Raw genomic sequence first — 19,293 nt, forward strand, 5'->3', positions numbered from 1 at the left:
AGGGGGCTCAGAGACTCTGGCACAGAGCCCAAGATGCCTGTGGTTTTGATTATGACCCATGGGGCAAGTTAACAACCTTATATGAAGATCTGCAAGCCCCAACAGTTTAAGTAGAATGATAGTGAATTTATCACGGGGTGAAAAAATTGATTTTGGGGTTTTTAGAACAGGGGTTCAGGGGGCAAGATGGAGGGATCTGGGCATGTCCAGCCTTTCTCCTTCTTCTTCTTGGCCTCCATCTTCTGCTGTGATGTTGGCACTTATAGACTGGTTTAGAGTAGAAGCTCACTGTCTAACATAGGTGATAGGTATTGGGGAGTAATTGTAAATATTGTACACGTAGTTTTTAGTACAAAGACATAACACCGCCCCAGAGTGCCTCTGACTGTCGTACTGAACGGACCTCAGCTGGACAGAAGAAAATATTTTATAGATAAGGAACAATAAACAACCCTGAGACCGAGAACTGAAGAGCTCTGATTCCTTCTTCAAGCACCACGCTGGGCAAAGAGACTTTCCAACTTTTCTCGGGGTCACTGTGAGCAGCGAGAGATCCCGAGACAACCTAACATGGGCATTTAGTAGCTGTGTGATCTTCTCCATTGATAAAATATCTTTCTGAGAGCATTTTGCGAATGCAATGGGAATTTTTGTATCACTGATTTCATTATACAATGAGCAAAATCATTCATATCGCAGCAAATATTTATTTTACATGACTAGCCGCTCTACTAAGAAATCACATAATTTTGTCAGCGTGTCCCCTCGAGCGATGCGAGATTTTGTCTAAAATTCGGCTGCCGCCATGCCGGCGGCTGGGCCATGGCCCAATCGGACTACAAGTCCCAGCATGCCGCGCGCCACAGCCTGCCGCAGCTCCCCGGCGCTCTGCCGCGGGGCACGCTGGGACTCGTAGTACCCAGCAGCACCCGCACAGCTCGGGCAGCGCACACATGGAGCCTCACCTGATCTCCTCGGCCGTGTACATCCCGAAGGACACTCCAACAAGCCGCCGCCATGGCACCACTTTGGGCGGCTTCATGGCGAACCAACAACTCTTCCCCGGCCGACAGCGGATCCCGCTCTCCCGCTGAAAGCGCCGCGCCACGGGCAGCACCACGCGGTCCGGGCCGCGGGGGGGGCGGGGCTGGGCGGTACCACCGCCGCGGAGGGGTGGCAGGAGTGGTGCCGCCCCCCTTCCCAGAGGCCAGCGCGGGCCATGGCGGCCAGGCGGGTCGGGGCTGGCTGCTGGCAGCGGGCGCTGTGGCTGGGCCGGCGGTGTCGCCTCCCGGGCGGGCGGGAGAGCTGCCGGTGAGAGACCGCCGGGAGGAAGGAATGGGCGGCGGCGGCGGCACCGGGGAAGAACGGACGGGCGGGCGGTGCGGGGAGTGATGCGGGAAAGGCTGCGCAGGCGCAGTGCGCGGTGCCCGGCGTGGCCGGGGCGGCGTGGAGGGAGGGAGGGAGCGCCTTTTGTGGGGCTTTTATCTGCTTTTAAACGCCTTTCCCGGGATCTTCCCTGGTTTGAGGCGGCTCGGAGCATCCTCGGGAGAGAGTTGGAGCGTTTAAGAGATTCCTAGATGTGAATCTCACGAAAAAGCGAATGAGCGCTTTATGGAGGCTGAGGAAGCTGGGGCTGTTGAGCCTGAGAGGGGAATTTTGCGTATAGACCCCAAAACTGAAGGGGGCCTGCCAAGAAACCAGAGAGGGACTTTTGGTCAGGAGATGTAGTGATAGGAATAACAATGAATAATAAGTACAGATCGAAAAAGGAGAAGTTTAGATTAGCTATTGGGAATAAATTTTTCATTGTAGGAGTGGTGCAACACTGTCCAGTTGCTCAGCGAAGTTATGGATGCCCCAGCCCTGTCAGTGTTCGAGGGCAGGTGGGATGGGGCTTGGAGCAGCCTGGTTTAGTGGAACAAGATCTTAAAGGTTCCTTCCAACACCTTAACATTCCATGATTTTACGCAATGTTTTTGTTTAGGGGCCTTCTCAAATGAAAAGGTTCCACTTCCCTGGGTAATCGTTACTCATTTTTGGGATGGCAAAATCATATTTAAAGAGTTTGTGAGCCTTCCCAGGAGCAGCTGGTATCGTGCAGTGCCACGGTGAAGCACCGAGCTGTGGCTGCACCTGACAGCCTCTCCCTCAGGGCCAAGGTCAGCGTGGAGGCCCTGAAGGCCAGGGCTGCAGGAAAGCTTTGCTGTTAGCTTCCTTCATGAGCAAAATGAGTACAAGCATTTTAACATAAGCCTTAGTTTGTGTTGAAAGCAGTGAAATGTGAACAGTGGTGAGCAAGGCTTGAAGCAGTGCTCTGTGGTACTCAGCAGAGTCCATGGTGTGAGTGTGCTGTGCTTTTGTGAGGAGCTTCCACACCTCTGTAGAGACACCTGGGCATCTGCATCTCACCAGGGCTGCATCATTACTCTGGGTTTTCTCCTTCTATGAACACTACTTGTGTCTAAAGTTGTTTTTTTTAAGTGCTATTTTTAGCATGATCCTGTCTCTAAAGCATAAAGAATCTTTTCTGATTGATGTCTGTGATTTTCTAAGCTGCACTAGTTTGTGAAAACTACTTTAAAAACACTGTACCCCAATATTAAAAAATTACAGATTTTTTTTCGTAGTAAAATTTTTCACATACAGCCTCTTGTCCCTTGAAACCAGAGCCTTAAGAGAAATATCAAATATAAGTTTTGTGGCAATAATTTGGAGTTAATAAGAGTACAACATTGCCAGTTACTCTAATGCACTCCAGTTCCCTCTAATGTTTTAGTTAATTCTAACCTGTAGTATGGGATTTCACTACTCTACTTTTGCTGTTTTACTGTGACTGCCATAAATTCCAACCCCTGGTTGTTTATAGGAGCTCTTCAAGTAGTCCTGCTCTGGGGAAGACTGTGGACAATCCACAAGGTGAGATGGCTTCATTACTGGTTCCTTGCATATGTTCTTTGATCTCCAAAGAATACAGGAGATAAAGGTGATGTAAACACCCTCTCTCCCCTCCTTTTATTTTCTCTCCCTTTCTTCTTTGTGCATAAATGTCCTGGATTATCTTGTTTCCTTACCTTATCACCCATCAGCTCCATGCTCCAAGAGCATGAACTGAGTTGTGCAGCTCCATGAGCCTGTGTTGGACTGTTTTAAAATCCTTGTTTTAGCACTTTCAGCTGGATCACTTCACATGAACATTCTTGAATCCTTCCAGGGATGGTGACTCCACCACTCCCCTGTTCCAGTGCTTGACAAGCCTTTCAGGGAAGAGATTTTTTCCTGATATCAAATCCAAACTTCACCTGGTGCAACTTGAGGCCATTTGCACTTGTCCCTATCACTTGGGAGAAGGATTGACCCCACCTTGCTACAACTTATGGGGTCAGAATTTTCTTTGGGCATCCCTTTGTTTCTAATGAACTTTTTAATATTGTTTCTCACAGTAACTCAAGAAGAAATTGTGCTCCCCCGAAGGAAAACGTGGTGAGTGTTTACTTCTGGAGTCTTCACTTGAAAAGAAAATCAGTGTTTGACAGCTAAATGTAGTCTGTCACCAAACCTGAAAAAGAAAATTGAGGTTCCTGTGTTCCTTGATGCAATGTCCCACTAGGGGTTTTCCTGCTGATTTGGAGCTCTGTGAATACTCTTGATTTTTACTCTCTGCAGATCATGCACACTGCATTTCTGACATTTCTTTTAAAAGCACTTGCAACAAGTGCATTTTTAAGCATGGTTCTATTTCTTTGTAAAAGATCACATTTGCTAAAGATCTGTAAACCCAAGTTCATTTGGCTGTTTGCATGTGAAAGTGTTTCTTCAGCAAAATAAAACTTAATTGTTGATAACTGAATAAATCCTTAGAAATCACACAACTGAACAAAACCTGTTTGGTTGGGAGCACTTAAGATAGAATTTCATGACTCTACTGCAAAAATTAAATTTATGGTCAAATGGTGTTTGCTTGAAACAGCAAAAGTCTTAAGGTTCCACAGGCACAGGAGTCCTGAGATACCTGGGTTTAGTTTGGTTTATTTCTTCTTGCAAAGACATGTCTTGTAGAGAGACTTAATATATTATTATTTACTTTATAATATTATTATTATATATATATATATTATATATTTACCCTTGGAGATGCTCTAGGAGCAACATTCCAAGGAATTATTTTCTTGGAATGAATGTTTCTCCCCTAGGATATTTCTTTGATAACGTATTACAAGGGCAGGAGTAAGAGCTGTAAACACAGATGCTCTTCTGGTTTTCCTCAAGATTTTTTTTCTTGGGGTTGTTTAAGAACCAAGACCATTTTGCATTTTATCTTTCTTTGTGAGAAGTGATGTTTTCTTAGTGCAGCAGAAACATTATTTCCTAGAGCTGAAAATCCTTGTGGGTTAGGATAATCCTGTGCTGGTTCTCCAAGCAAAGTCATGCCCAGCATTCCAAGTCTGCAGGTGGGAATTAACCAAAGTCCTTTGTGCTTAGGGATAAACTCGCCGTGCTCCAGACCTTGGCCTCTACTGTCAACAGGGTGAGTGCTTCTGTGGGCTTGGGGATGGCTCAGGGGTCCATTTTGTACAATACTCTTGTGCTCAGGAGCCCTTTAATTTCTGCTTTGGCCATAAATGAGAGATGGAACTGTCACATCAGGGTTTTCCCTTTGGCTCAGGGGGTTTTGCTGTGTCCTTAAAGCCTCATTCATGTGCTAAGAGAGAGCTGCAGTGCTTTGCTAAGGCTTTCACCACCACAGGGAGCAAGCTCCTTCACCAGTTCCTTCCCAATCCAGAATGTCCTTCCCAATCTCAGTCCAGAAAAGCTTTAGAAAGTGCAAGGAGTGTCTGCTCTTGCTGGGCAAAACCTGGAAATGTTGTGATGCTGCTCTTAAATCCCATCTAACTTGAATTCTGGGAATTGAATCAAAACTTGCCAAGTCCCACCAGCTTCCCAAGACTCTTAATTTGGGGTCCTACTTTGCAGGGCACTCACTGCTTGATATATTATAGGCAGGACCCTTCTGTCACCATATTAGCCTGCAAGGGTGTGTGTAAAATGAAAACATTTTTGAAATTATTTCCAAACATTTTTTTTAAATTATTTCCTCTTTTTGAACAAGAGGAACTTCCATTGGTGATGGTTATGATGGAAGAATTCCTTGTGCCCTAAATTCCATGAGGCAGTGTGTTGTGGCTGTGCACATCACTGTAAACTTCTCATTGCTGGGCTCTTCTTCCTACAGGATCCTACTGCTGCTCATTACATGTTCCAGGATGACCCTTTCCTGATGCCAAGAAATGCAGCTAATTCTGTAGGTATTTCCTTTCACTTCCTTGATAGCTTCCTCCTGCCTTTGTCTGGGCTGTGAATATTCCTACCTAATTGAAGCCTGGTTTTGATTGCAAAAGAAAATTAGGTATCAGATTGCTTTCAGAATTTTCTCTTCTCTCTAAAATGAAATGTTTTTGAGCTTGAGGTAGTAGTGCAGCATTTCAGATGTCTCAATTGTGTTCCTTGACTAAGTAACAAGGAAGTAGAATTCAATGGCATTTAAAGTTAGAGATTCTTTTACTGGCATGAATACCAGAAGGTTTTTCTGGAATGTTGTCCCTGTCATTCTAGTAAGTTGAAAATTACATGAGTTTAATTTGATCCCATCAGAGTGTTCACTGTTAAATGAAATGTTTCTTCTAATTCTCAGCCTTGTAATCTGTGTTTTTCTCCATCTTGTTCTGTCTCATTTCTGTGCAGCGTCTGTATGCCGTGTCAAAGGAGTCTGGGAGAAATGCTGCAAAGTACATCATAAAGAACTTTCCTCAGTATTTTGACAAGACTTTTGCAGAGCCCAACGTACCAGTAAGCTTTTTGTTCTTTATTTTCATTGTATTTGTGCTTTGTCACTGAAATCTGCTGTTGGACTGGTCCAAAACTAAGGATAACTTTTAAACTGTTTTGCAGACAGTGTGACCACAGTGCTGTATTTCCATTATGTTTTTGTAGTGGACATTTTTCAGTATCATATCAGGTTCTTGAGATAAAAGCAAGAAAAGCAGTGGTTTTTTGTCCGGTTTTCGGCTGTTTGAAGGGCCTGGAAAGGCCCGGGGTGGCCTTGGGGCAGCCCGCGTATCAAAGGACGAGAAGAGGCTTCAGTTCTTCTTTCGGTCTCTGTGTTTATTAATTGTTTATCTAAAAGATTTTCTTTCAGCCCGACAGAGCTCTGCTCAGCAGCCAGCCATGAGCACACTCACCTATCTTTATACCCATTGTTACGTGTACAATATTTATCATTTTTCCCCAATACCTTTTACCCTTATTGCCCAGTGCACTTTTAGTAATGACCAATCCCAAAGTGCCACCATCACCAAAGGAGATGGAGGAGAAGAAGAAGAAGAAGAAGGACAGGACACGCCCCAATTCCTCCATCTTACTTCTCTAAACCCCCCTGTACAGAAATCCTAAACCCTGTGTCTCACTCTCTAATTAACTAATCCCTTCACCATTCACCCCGGTGAAACCCTCCTGTCCTCATACAGGTGTCGTCTCCTGTGTAGGGTCAAAGTCCAGCCACCAGACACTTCTGGAACATTCCAGGACTCCTGAGCCCCTCAAGGGTGGTCTCGGTGACACCTCAGTCCTGGGGTGCTGAGATCCCACAGTTTTTAGGTGTTCCTTCCTGGCACAAAGTGAGGGATGAGGATGTGTGTGGTCCTTCATCACCAAAAGCACTGCTGTTGGTAGGCTGCAAGCAGTGCATTGGGTGAAGAATAAAGGATATGTAGAGAAGGTTTGAGCTTGTGACCAACTTGCCCTGTTTGTTTCAGAGCCTGATGCCCCAGCCCGTCACCCCTCGGGCTGAAGGAGTGAGCGAGGAGGCTCTGAGGGAGCGCGTCCACCTCAGGATGGTGAAGGAGTCTGTGGACATGTTTGATCAGCTCCTGCAGGCAGGTGTGTGCTCACCTGCCAGCTGCTGTGCTGGAGCTCTGCTTAAATTGGGCCAGAAATACCTCAGCAGCTGCCACAGGCTATGGAGACAATTGTGTGCCTGTTGTTTCTTTCACAGCTGACTCTGGTCTGGTGAAGTGGAATTCTCTAGAATTGCTGGAGCATCTTAGCCACTGCTTGTCTGACATGTCACTTTGGTGATAAGGAGAACAATTGGCTTCTTGAAGAGAAAGCAGATTAAATGCTTCTGTTGATTTTGAATGTTTCATAGAAAGTGAAACATGCAGAGTGTTCTTCACAGCGGGATGTATCCTAGGAAGAGTTATGACAAGCACTAGAAATTTCAGATGCTGTGTTGGGCTTGTGCTGCTTTGCAGTTCTGGCTGAGAGCTCTCACTTCCTTCTATGTGATCAGGAAAACTCTGCTCTTTCAGGAAAACTTGATCAGGAAAACTCTGCTCTTTCAGGAAAACTCTACTCTTTCAGTGGCTTCAGTAGAAAAACATTCTCTAGTTCAGTGTTGAAATTGTGTCCTGTGATGACTGGGTTTGTGGCAGTACTGGTGTCACAGCAGGGTTAGGGACTTGCCAGAGAATATCTTTGTGTTGGAAGGGAGCAAAGTGGTGTTCAGAGGGTTCCTGATGTGGCTGTAGAGTGGTGAGCTCTTCGCTTTCTCTGACTGTCATAAATTCTCATTTTCTAAAGGCACCCCTGTGTCTCTGGAGACCACAAACAGCCTTTTAGATTTGTTATGCTTCTATGGAGATGGTGAACCTACTCCTGAAAAAGAGCAGGAAGAAAAAGAGGATTTGGAAGAACCAGGGGTATGGAAAACTTGTTGATCTCTATTTATTCATACATAGTTGGGAGTATACCGAGGTGACATCAAGGTTTTTGTACTGTCTGTGTGGGAGATGCCATGAGGTGGATCAGATGCAGTCAACATTCCCAGGAGATATTTCTGTTACTAAATTCCATGACTGACCTAGCAGCAACAGTAGTTTGTGTAAAGCTCTTAATATGTTTAATAACATAAACATTATTCTCAATGTAGCTGTTGCTTCCTGAATGTTGTGATAGAAATTATTCTTATATAACACATTCAAAACCACCTTTGTTCCACACTGCTGAACTTCAGTTTTGTTAGTAAGTCGTGTCATTTGATGTTAAATCATAATTTAACTCTGAGAAACTTCTTTTTGCACAAATCTCCCCAGGTGGATGCTTCAGAACAGAAAACTCCAAAGAGACAATTTCGAAGAGGTGCACAGCCTGGCCCCAGATGGAGGTAGAGAAAATGTTACCAATATTCCCATATTCCATGGGTTGTGCACTTCTATTCTTATAGAACAGACCTAAGTCTTGTTAAATAAACCTGTGTTTGCTGTTCTTATAAAGTGTTCATGGAAATCTGGTAGGTGATTGTAGAATAGTTTCAAGTATCACAAGTGTGATATGTGAGCATCAGTCTTTGGGGGTACAGCCCTTATGTTGAATCCTTCTAAGAGCGTCTTTTATTTGGTTCTTTAACAATTATCTTTAACATTTATCTTTATCTTCACTGGTTCTAGGGAGAACAACCATGCTGAAAGGATATTTAAGATAATGCCAGAGAGGAATGCACACTCCTATTGCACAATGATCCGTGGCATGGTGAAGGTAAAGTCATTCTTCAGTGCTGGGATTTGTTTCAGCTTTTCAGATCTCACATATTCAGAGATGGTTTAATTTTGTTTTCACAGCACGGGGCTTATTCTAAAGCTTATGACACGTACATAGACCTGCTGAATGAAAGGCACAAGGGTGAGTGTGTCCTGGCTGGGCTTTGTTGGGCACAGTTTGTTCATGGCAGTGATGATTGGCGCAGGGGTACGGACCTCAGCTGCATCATGGGAGCTGAATGCAACCTGGGAATTCAGTGCAGCTGGCGTGGGGCTGGCTCTCTGGAAACAGGTTTGCATGAGACTTTGCCAGAAACTGAGCCATGCTAGAACAAACTGTTTCAAACTGTTTCCTGTAGGCTATGAATTGTCATTTTAAATGGATTTTCTTACATTTTCCAGCTGATGTGCACACCTTCAATGCACTGATCAGAGCAGTCCCGTATCTAAAGGACAAATTCGTAGAAAGATGGGAATTAGCCAAGGTAAGGAGGGTAGAGCAAAAGAGGTGGGGAAGTGGTAAGAGTGGGCTCTTTTACTAATAAGGATCTGCCTTATTAGTATAATTTTGCAGCTGTTGAAAGACCAAAAGCAAGACCTTTGTCCCCAGATAGTAATCTCTGCTGTAAAGGAAGTACAGGAGTTTAAACAGAAAAGGTAACTATGGAAGAGTGGCAAATGTGAAAAATCCAGTCTTGCCTTTGCAGAGTAATTTCCCTTGTGAGAACTTATCTGATCCAGGAACTGCCTGGACAGAAAGTGATTGGGGAAATTACTGCTGGGAGGTAAAGTAAATGAACAATTTTAGATTAAAGCTCTGGATTTCAATTCATGGCGTTGTGACAGAAATGGAATTTTGAGTTTTAATGACACTTCAGTAAAGAAAAATATTATGTAGTTATAAAAATGTTCCATTATGTTCTAGAGACAATTCTCCAGAATTTATTCTGATGTAATGTAGCCTTGGGGTTTGGTCATTAAAAATTAGATAGTACTGATTAAATAATCAGTTAAAGCAGAGTTGTTCACTTGAAGTGGGTAAGAAGGCTTAGGTTGAGGAAATGTATGTATAACCCACCTGAAAGCTGAACTGTGATCCATAATATTTGTAGCACTAAGAATTTGGGAATTTTGTTTTAAGGACTTGCTGACTCATATGGCTCAACAGAAAGTGCAACCAACTCTGCTAACTTTTAACTCTGTACTGAAGAGCCTGAGAAGATGTGGTGGTGTGGGCAGAAGTATGTCTTTATTTGTGTTAAAGGAAATGGAAGCACTTGATATAGGTAAGAGAACCAGAGTATTTATTGTATGCAGTATTAATATTATATATTAACAATATATTAATATATTATATATATAAATACGTATTATTATTTTATATAGTATTTATTGATATTCCAGTGCCACCTCCAGAACAGAGCAGTTAACACAGGAGTTCAGCACCACAACATGGTGGGGATTCCCTGACTCCAGGGAACTTCACAAGCCACCTAAGCCACTTCAGGTCTATACATCTACATCTCTACAGAAAAAAGCTCTTCACCTAGATGATGATTTTTTTCTTCCAAATAAGTATTGTAGAAACAGAGAATATCTGCAGAATTGATTTGATGTCCTGTGGGCTGTGCTTTGCCCCAGTAACAAACTTGTTGATAGGCTGAAGATTACATTCATGTGCAAAAGGGGAAATATTGTGAAGTATTTCTGATTTTAATTTAGAGCAGGGAAGCTTGGCTGCTCCCCCATAGAAACAGGATGCTCCAGCTGGTGGAACAGTGTTGGATATCCCCTCTCCCTGGCGTGTGTGGTGGGTCTGGCCCAGCATTAGGGTGGGCAGGGAGGGGTATCACAGTGCATTTATGCATGCTGCCTGCCTGCAGGAGCAGCCTGAAGTGGAGCAGTGGCACAAAGCTCACAGGAGTGTGGCAGTGACTGAATGTTTCTCTTTGCAGAGCCCAGCCTGGCATCCTATGACCATCTGCTCTCGGTGTATTACAGAGGCGGTAGGTGTGGCACCGACCTGCCTGCTGTGGCAGCTGCTCTGATGCTCTCACGTGTGATGGCTGAAGGCAGTTCACTTATGGCCTGAAAGACACCTTTTAATGGGTGTGATCTTAGTGTTCCCTGTGCTGCCTGGTTCTGCTTGGGTGCTAAAAAAGGATAACCTCATCCAGGGAGCAAAGGCTGCTCAGTCACTGTGGAGGCTGGCTCTGACCTCAGTGTGGGATTTCATGTACCACTCACAGGGAGTTTGTTTTCCTGCATTAGAGCTGGCATGAAAAAACAGCTGTGTTAGAAACAGGAACCCAACTCTTTAAGATCCCATGCCCACAGATTTTTGGCTATAGGAAGAGAATAGGCAAAGTAGCCATAGCTGCAGTCCTTGTGTTTTAAGAAATGTAAAGGAATTGCTTTGGAGTCTCTCGAGGTTTGGTTCTGGAGTTCAGGTGTTTATTTAGTTTTGGTTTTCCCCCTTTTAAATTTTTGTTGGTTTATTTATATTTAAAAATATATTTATATATTATACTTCAAAAGTATATTATATAAAAGTATAAATACTTTGCTTTTTCTAGTGCAACCCTCTAACAGACAAACTTCCAGGCCTGTTTGATTCCTTGCTAGAAAGCACTTCTGTCTTTCTGAATCTGCCCTCCTGATGTGGAAATCTGGCAATAGCAGGGCAAATTTTAGAGCAAATTAAATTGCAGCTGGTATGGAGCACGATGGAAATTATATTTGTTTAAAATTATGTTGCTTGTTCCCAATTTTGTAGTGTATTTGCAGACTGATGCTGTTCACAAGGAAGTGCTTGGCACAGCTGAGATGTGATGTTTGTCTCTTTGTCCCACAGTTGAGGCTCAGTCATCAGACATCATCTCTGAGGTGTTAAATGAGGTTGAAAAGCGAAGTTTCACTGCTCAGGACCCTGATGATGGTAAGGACTTCAAGCTTGGGTGAAAAGGTACCTGTGAATGTCTGGTGGTTTTACCTGGCCTGGATAAATGCATGCAGCTTGATTCTCTCAGGCCCTGCTGGTATTTCTGGAGACAAAGGGCAGATTCCAGTGTTGGGAATTGTGCTGTGCATTGCTGCACTGGCTTCTGTGTGAAAGCAGGTGGGTAGCTTGTGTCAATGAGCATTTTAAGCCCATGTGATTAAAAATCCTAGGGTTATTACAAGAGCAGTTTAAGGAGGAGCAGTTTGATGAAATGATGCACATCAGGTGAATGGCAGGTTTTTGCTGTAAGTGTAGTGTGTGTTTTCCTATTTTAGTTCTTCCTAATCCTGTTGAGAAAATTTCATTAAATAAAGCTTCATGGGAAACTGGAGTGTGGATCTGTAGGAGGGGAATATCCTGAACATCCCATGTGGTTCTGGCTCTTTCTGCCATTTGTATGTCCACAGCTTTGCCCTGGGAAGTTCATAAATCTTTCTGTAGGTTTGGAAGCAGATTCAGCTTCCATCTGAAGATGGGTTTGGCAAAGAAAGGTCTCCAAAGTGGTGTTAATGGAGTGTTGAAAGCCATTCTTCATCAGCTTTCTTTTTTATCTTTGGAAGAATTCCTGGAAATAGGCAGAATGTTGTACCCCTCCTTCCTTTGCCTCTGTCCTGCCGGATGTGCTAAACTGTTTCTTTCTGTGCTCTGAGTTGTTGCTGGAAGTGTATAAAAATCCCCACCCAACTCATGCCATGCCAAAGATGACCAAGAAAGCAAAGAGCTCTGCTGTATTGTCAAACTGAGCTGCAGACTGGGTTTCTAATTGAACATACCTCATGCAGCCTCTGGAGGGTGGGTTAATGAGTGGTTTGTGTCTCCTTGGAAGCTTGAATTTAACAGACTTTTGTTTGCTCCCTTTCAGCCAACTTCTTTAACACGGCCATGCAAGTGGTAAGTGCCTCTTCCTTGCCATCAGAATTCCTCTGAGCCCCTCCAGCTGTTGGAGAATTGCCTGTGAGTTTGCATCCTGTCACACAAGCTTTAGCTTTCAGTATCTCCCATTTTCATCTGTGCTCATCACCTCCTCCTTTCTGCCATAATTCTGCAGTTCTTTGCTTGACTGCTCCCTAACTGGTGTTTGCATGCCTGTGATCTGTGCATGTACCTCTGTGACTCTTGTGAGTTACATTTGGTCACAGCTCCCAAATCTGGTGTATTGCAGTGCTGTGATCTCAAGGATATCAAGCTTGCCTATCAGTTAAATAGAGCCCTGGAGAAGGGAGACAACTGGAAATTCTTGGATGTGGATCGCTCAAACGGCTACTGGTGAGTGCAGGGAGGTTGCATTCAGCATTGTCTGCTGCAGGCAGCTTCAGTACAAACTGGGATTCAGACACTGAGCACCAGCTGTTATTGTGTGTCCAGTTTGGGAATTAGATCTTTCATAAGAGCAGTGATTGCTAAGGATTTATTTTCAGTTTGTGGCCTGTGAACTGAAATCCAGTGTTGTGGAGCATCAGTTTTATCTCAATACCCATCCAGCTGGAACAACCAGTTGTGGGTTCTGCCATTCTGTTGTGTTCCCTGCATGGCAGCTTTGGAGGTAACACCAAACAGCAGAATTTCTTTGTGTAGGGATGTTTTCCTAGTCAGTGCACTGGATCAAAGATTCAGGCTTGTCTTGTAAACTTACATAAGTAACAAGGTTAATTTAGTTCAGTTCTTATATCCAAAAGCTGCATTTGAAACAGATTCAGGTACCTTAAAACTGCTATCAGGCAGGAAGATTTTTAATCTTTAATGCTTTTTTAATACATTTTAAAACAGAGTGATCTGATTAGTTCTGCCAATAATCTAGTTGGCAGCATTGAGCTGTTGTAAGAAACACTGCTGCATTTCTGATGGCATGGAGTGTGGCAAACAGTGAAATGTCCTTGATGTGCAGTACAAATCTGATCAGCACACCATCATCTGCTGGTACTTTCATAGTTTGCTTGATCTAATCATCACTGAATTTGGATGTTTTTTTCTCTCTAGGTCGAAATTCTTTTCATTGTTGTGCATGATGGAGCAAATTGAGGTGGTGTTGAAGTGGTACAAAGAAATGTCACCTTCAGTAAGTGTGCACCATGGTAAGAGCTGCAGAGCTTTTCTGTGGAGAAATGGAGCAGTCACAGGTGACTGAAATTATTCTCTTCCTTCTTCAGGTCTTCTATCCATCCCCTAAAAATATATTGGACCTCCTTCAAGCACTGGATGCAGCCAACCAGTTGGAAGTGATCCCTTCAGTCTGGGAAGGTCAGTGGTGGCCACATGGCTTCACAGTTTGTCTGACAAGTGCCAGGAGCAGTGCAAAGTTGGAGCTAATGCAAAGCCTGCAAACTTCCCGTTGCTTGGAGTAGCCATGAGAAGGTGCAGTGCTTGCCTGTGGTATTGAATTACCTGAACCCTCTGCAGATCCTTGGATAAGATTTAATCTAGCTCCCCAAAAAATGACAATGAGTCACTCCTTAGTCCTCAGCAGGTGGTGGTGGAGGGTTCTGGCTGTGGGGGCTGTGGGCCTCAGTGTCCTGCTGCAGTTCAGGTCCAGGTTGCACTGAGGGCTGGGAACTGATGCTGCAGACAGTGCTCTGTGTGTCACCACATTAAACAGAGACCACAAGCAGTCTCAGTTGGTAACACTTGGCAACAGTTTATTAATGAAAATGGCTGATCTTTTATACACTTTCCAGTTGTTTACCCTTCTTCTACCTTAGCTATTGGCCACAATAATTCAATACCATGCCATTGGTGAAAAGTTACTCTGACTCCACCTAACTTTCTAAAAACGCTTCATCCAGCTGCAGAATGCTCTTATCTTCCTTCTCTTAATCTCCTTGGAGAAAGCTCCTTATCAGCTTCTTCTTCTTCTTACTTCTCCCTCCTTTAGCTAACAGGCCTGCTGCTAGCCCCTTCCACATGATGTTCCCTCCCTGGTCTGTGACAGGGTCACCACCACCAGGCTGCTCAGTGCAGGCACCTTGAGGGCCATTGTCAAGGGGATGCTTGGGCTGTCACCCAGAAATCCTGAGCCCAGCAGGGAAGGGAAGGAGGAATCAGATTAGTTTGTGTATTTGGTGCACAGTGTCTGATAATCAGGGGAAAGAAGGGGAATGTGGCCTGCTCAGTCACAGAGAATGGTTCTGCCTTGTTGAATTGTGCTGACCATGTTGTCAGGATTTGGGAACAGGGGTTCTGGTCACACCTACCAACTGCTGCCTCCCTAAACAGATGTGAAACAGCTGGGCTTCAGCAGGAGACAAGACCTGTTGGAGGAGTTCTTGTCTCTGATGAGCAGGGAGCAGCACCCCAGTGAGGTAAGGAAGCTGCTAACTCCCATCAACAGCTGAGCCCCCACACAGCCACCAGTGAGGTGGTGGGGGGACAGTGTACCCCCCATTCCTCCTTTCCCCAGCTTTATCTGCTCAGCAGGACATCCTGTGGGCTGAAACACCCCTTGGGCATTCAGGGTGTCCCAGAGGTGTCCCCTCCCTACTCCTTGTTGTGCCACACACCTTGTGCACCCCCAGCCCACTCCCTTGATGCTCTTTAGGCACTGCCCAGCAATAACAAAATTATCCCTGTGTTATTAACATACTTCCCATCTTAAATACAAAACACAGCCCCGTAGTAAGAAAGAGGAAAGTAAAGAGATTTCTCTCTGTCCCAGCCAGAATCAGCAATGAAGCTCAGCAGAGAGCAGTGGTGTCTCCCCAGCTGTAGGTAAATGCTGGATCCCTGGTCAGTCCTGGAGATCCAGTGCAGTGCATCTGCCACTGCAGATTTCCAGATCCACGTGAGCTTATCCAGGCCTGCTAAACCACTTGGATTGTCCTTAACCTACAAAGAAACCTCAGATTGGCAGAGCAGGATCCCTTCTTCCCAGGGTTTGGAGAAATAATGCAGCCCAGGCAGCCACATCTCTGGGGAAGCACAGGGCAGAGTCCAGGGATGCTGCCAAGGATTTCATTGCAGTAATTGCTCTCTCAAGCTGAAGGTGTTGAAGGTGAATACAGCTGTCCCTGCAAAGCCACCTTGGAGCTTGCCTAGTGGGGACAGCCATCCTGACAGAAGTGACAGATTTGTCTCCCTATGTAACAACTGTTAATTCACAAATTTAAACCACATTCAGAGCAAACCTATAGGAGCTGCAGGAGAAATTGCCCTGAAAAGCTTCTGCTGATTCCAGAGGTTTTGTTGTTGACAGCACAATGTTTTCACAGGTTCAGCTGGCCTTTGCCAGGTGTGCTGAAGAAATCAAAGGTGTCCATGAGCCTGCTGGGCCGGGGCAGGTGCCACTGGAGTGGACAGGGAGTGCTCTGGGCCACGTTGTGGTGCTGCTCTCCAGGGCTGGGAGAACACAGGATGCCTGGTACGTGTGGGCTCTGACACTGCAGCTCAAGGCTTAGGCACAAACAGCAAAAGCTGTGCCTTGGAATGCCAGTGCAGACAAAGGGAGGGGATAAAGCCTGCAGGGAATGTGATGGGGTTTTTTATCTTGTTATTGTTCCTTCTTGACACTAAGTTACAGTTGTCTGTGTTAAAAATGGTTTAGAAACTGATGTAGTATCTGGTGTGTAGAGCTTTGTACAGCTGCTTATGGCAAGGTGTGCTCTGACAATCACTGAGCACTGCTGAGTGCCAACAAGTTGCCATTTTTGATTTTTAGAACTCTTTGGAATTCAAACTGATAAAGGGATTATTAGTTTAATTAAATTTTTAATTAGCAGCAGTCCTAATTAAAACTCTGAATAGGCTATTTTTAGAACTGACAGAATTCACTGTCTTACATGCTCTAAGCTTGTAATACAGGTTAAAATATCTAGCCTTTCATTTAAAGTTCTGAGCTATTTTCTCTTAAATACAGATGTTCAGTGTACACTGATTCATTTGAAACAAAGAAATAGCAACAGAGGAGTCTTTAAAATACTAAAAATATGTAGTATTTTACAAGCAAATTGCCAGCAGCTACACTTACCATTTTCTGCAGAGTTGAAGATACTTTGTGTTAAACTAATCAGTGAGCTTGGCTGGTACAGATTGCATTGCAAGGATACAGCCTGAGATCCATGGGGAAATTTATTTCATGAATTTGAATTTACCTGTGTTTCAGTGGATCCAAGAGGCTGAATATCTGTGTGTTCCTGTTGTGTGTGGTTTTAAAATGACTCTTTTGTTTTCTTTTGAACAGGAACATGATGGAGCATTTCCAGAAAATCAACAGGATTCCCACGTAAGTATTTTTAGGTTCTCCAGTTACTGAGTCTCCCCTTTGGCTGAGATCCTGAATTTCTGTTCAGGGATGAAGGAATAGTTTGGGATGGAAGGGACTTTTAGAGGTCAGGTAGTCCAGCCTCCAGTTGTGACTGACAGTAAAGGTCCATTTATTTCCAGAACAGGAATGTGTGTCTGTCTGTGAGCATGGCTGTTTGTTCATCCAGTGGAAATATTCCAAGAGCTTTCTGTCTTGGAATGTGTTTCAAACATGTTGAAAGTGCAGAGTGGGAGGGAGTGAAGTGCTTGGTGTCTGAAGCTCTGGGCCATGAACTCAGCAGTGCAAATCAGTCTGAGCAGGGCTCACATCTGATTTCCCACATGCTCAGAAATATTCCAGTATGCCCTTAACCAAGCACAGGTGTTTCAGAGGTGCCTGATTTCTGAAGATAAGTTTGTCAAGTCAAATGCTAAATCTGAGGTGGTTCTCTGTTAGGTTACACCAGCTTGCTTGTCTCGGGATTCTGGAGGAAGGAATTGTTTGAAGTAACACAACTTGTAAGGAATAGTAATGGGTTTTGGTTGGGTGGGGTTTTTTTAAAATAAAGTTGGAGCTTGCCCCAGTGAACACCAGGAGGGTGTGTGGTACCAGAGCTACACACCTCGTGGCACTCTGTGCCTGCTCTCTTCTGCTGGGACAGAAATTCCCCAACTTCCCACAGAGCCTTCCCTCTGTACCAGAGGTGAGTTCCTGGCAGGAGCAGAGATGAACTGGTAGATCTGAAAATGTCACCTTCTCCCTCTCTAAAGCATGGGCTGTAAATTCATGGGCACCTCTCCTGTGACCCTGACAACAGTCCCCACTTGCCTTTGCAGTGACAAAGTGATGGACGAGTTCCTGAGCTGTGCTAAGCAGAACAATTGCCCAGATGAGGCAATTAAGATGGTGAAGCTGGCAGCATCCCTTGGGCTTCCCTTATCTCAAAGGCTGAAAAGCAGAACAGAGGAGGAATTTGAACTCTCTGAAACACAGAAGTAAGTTGGAATGTTTCATGTTCCTGCTGAAGGGGCACATGGACAGGGCCTTGGAGGGGCAGTGCCTTTGGAAAAGCTTCTCTCACAAGGGAGCAGACAAGTGGCTTTGGTGTGTTCACTCCAGGACTGAAATGGCCCCTCAGATTTTCATTCCACACTGCATCCATCCCACCTAGGAGGGAAGGGAGTTTTCCATGGTGGGGTTACCCTTACCCACTGCTCAGTCCTGCTCTTGCCCTCCTTTCCTGGAATATTTCCCCAGCTGGGTCTGGCACTGCTGCAGCCCAGGAGAAGCAGGGCTGGTGCAGGTACAGCCCTGCCTGTGGCTGCCACCTTCTGAGGCTTGTGCTCAGCTCTCACTGCTGTAGCCAAGCCCAGTGATCCCCAGGTGGTGATCAGGGCTTGAGGGACCAGTTTGGAGCTAGATGTGCTCCAAGGGAATAAATACAAGCCCAGCACCCCTGACAGCTGGCTCAGCACTTGGAGGGGAGCTTTCCCAAGAGGATGTGCTTCCACCAAATGCTGGGTGTCCTTTGAGGACAGTAGGCATTAGACAGCCCATAATGTTCTCTATTGGGGTTTGGGGGTCTCTCTTTTCAAGCACAAGTCACACAGGTGACTGATGACTGATCTGTTTGACATCACAGGAAGGCACTGGAGAGTATCAGGTGGGATGGTGACAGCAGTGACAGTGACAGCAGTGACAGTGACCGTGAGTAGCTGTCCCTCTTCCCATCCTCTTGGGAAGACTGGGAGCAGCTGTTGCCACGATACCAGGAGGCTTTGGAAGGAGTGGAATTACTCAGGAATGGTTCTGGGAGCTGCTGCAGCCCTGATGAACGCTCTGAGCGTTCTGACACAGGACCTGCTTGGCGAGACAGCGTCCTCAGGTGCCAGCTGGAAGCTGTTCAGTCTGCTTGGCAATGTGGGACCCAGCGTGGGCTGCCCCAGCTCTGCTCCCCAGCACTCCTGATAACCAGCATCACTGAGGGGGGAGGGCTGCTGGGCACTCTGGGGGCTGCTCAGGCAGGCACAAGGCTTCCACAGCTCCAGCAGGATTCCTCATGGGCCTCCTGGCACTCGACCCTGCACCAGTGTAACTCCTTTCCATCTAACTTTGCTGAGCTACTTAAATACCAGGACTGCTCTGTATATAAACACTGAAGTAATGCAATACTCAGCACCTGTGGTGTTATTCCTCATCCTTTGGGTGTTTTGGGACAGGTGTTGCAGTCTAGATGTTAAATTATACTTTGTACAGCTGAAAACTGTCTCTAATAAATGGCTGACCTTAAAGCTGGCTGTATTCTGATAATCCTTCAGCAAAAACTGGTTGAACCAAATTTACCTTTCTGGTAGAAATACCTGGTGTTCTAGAAGTACAGCAGAGCAGCTCTGACAAGAAACCTGCCAGGGCAGGCTCTGCTCTTACACCAGTTTTGTTCATATCCTGTACTCAAACATGGTTTCTTT

General features: G+C 45.1%; 2 protein-coding genes and 1 non-coding gene across 3 annotated transcripts in view; 2 read left to right on the plus strand and 1 right to left on the minus strand.

Annotated features, from left to right (window-relative positions):
* Positions 1–1,169, minus strand: part of POLR1A (RNA polymerase I subunit A) — a 36,197-nt gene extending 35,028 nt beyond the window's left edge. The window contains exon 1 of the mRNA XM_074540507.1: positions 966–1,169. Within this exon, the coding sequence (XP_074396608.1) occupies positions 966–1,042 (77 nt within the window). The 5' untranslated portion in view covers positions 1,043–1,169. The remainder of the gene's footprint in view (positions 1–965) is intronic.
* PTCD3 (pentatricopeptide repeat domain 3) lies at positions 1,159–19,094 on the plus strand. Its single transcript, XM_074540512.1, has 24 exons — positions 1,159–1,311; positions 2,867–2,916; positions 3,441–3,480; positions 4,480–4,525; positions 5,231–5,299; positions 5,740–5,844; positions 6,810–6,933; positions 7,636–7,754; positions 8,148–8,218; positions 8,502–8,589; positions 8,673–8,733; positions 8,994–9,076; positions 9,733–9,877; positions 10,547–10,597; positions 11,446–11,529; positions 12,455–12,483; positions 12,755–12,858; positions 13,570–13,648; positions 13,740–13,830; positions 14,803–14,888; positions 15,795–15,943; positions 16,763–16,804; positions 17,662–17,820; positions 18,468–19,094. The coding sequence occupies exons 1-24, from the start codon at positions 1,220–1,222 to the stop codon at positions 18,538–18,540; spliced, it is 2,040 nt and encodes a 679-aa protein (XP_074396613.1). The 5' UTR covers positions 1,159–1,219; the 3' UTR covers positions 18,541–19,094.
* On the plus strand, positions 8,776–8,916 carry LOC113459755 (small nucleolar RNA SNORD94). Its single transcript, XR_003381278.2, has one exon. It is a non-coding gene; the product is annotated as a small nucleolar RNA SNORD94 (small nucleolar RNA).
* Positions 19,095–19,293: the final 199 nt, after the last annotated feature.

This window comes from Zonotrichia albicollis, chromosome 5 (genome assembly GCF_047830755.1).
Source record: "Zonotrichia albicollis isolate bZonAlb1 chromosome 5, bZonAlb1.hap1, whole genome shotgun sequence".
NCBI classification, from domain to species: domain Eukaryota; kingdom Metazoa; phylum Chordata; class Aves; order Passeriformes; family Passerellidae; genus Zonotrichia; species Zonotrichia albicollis.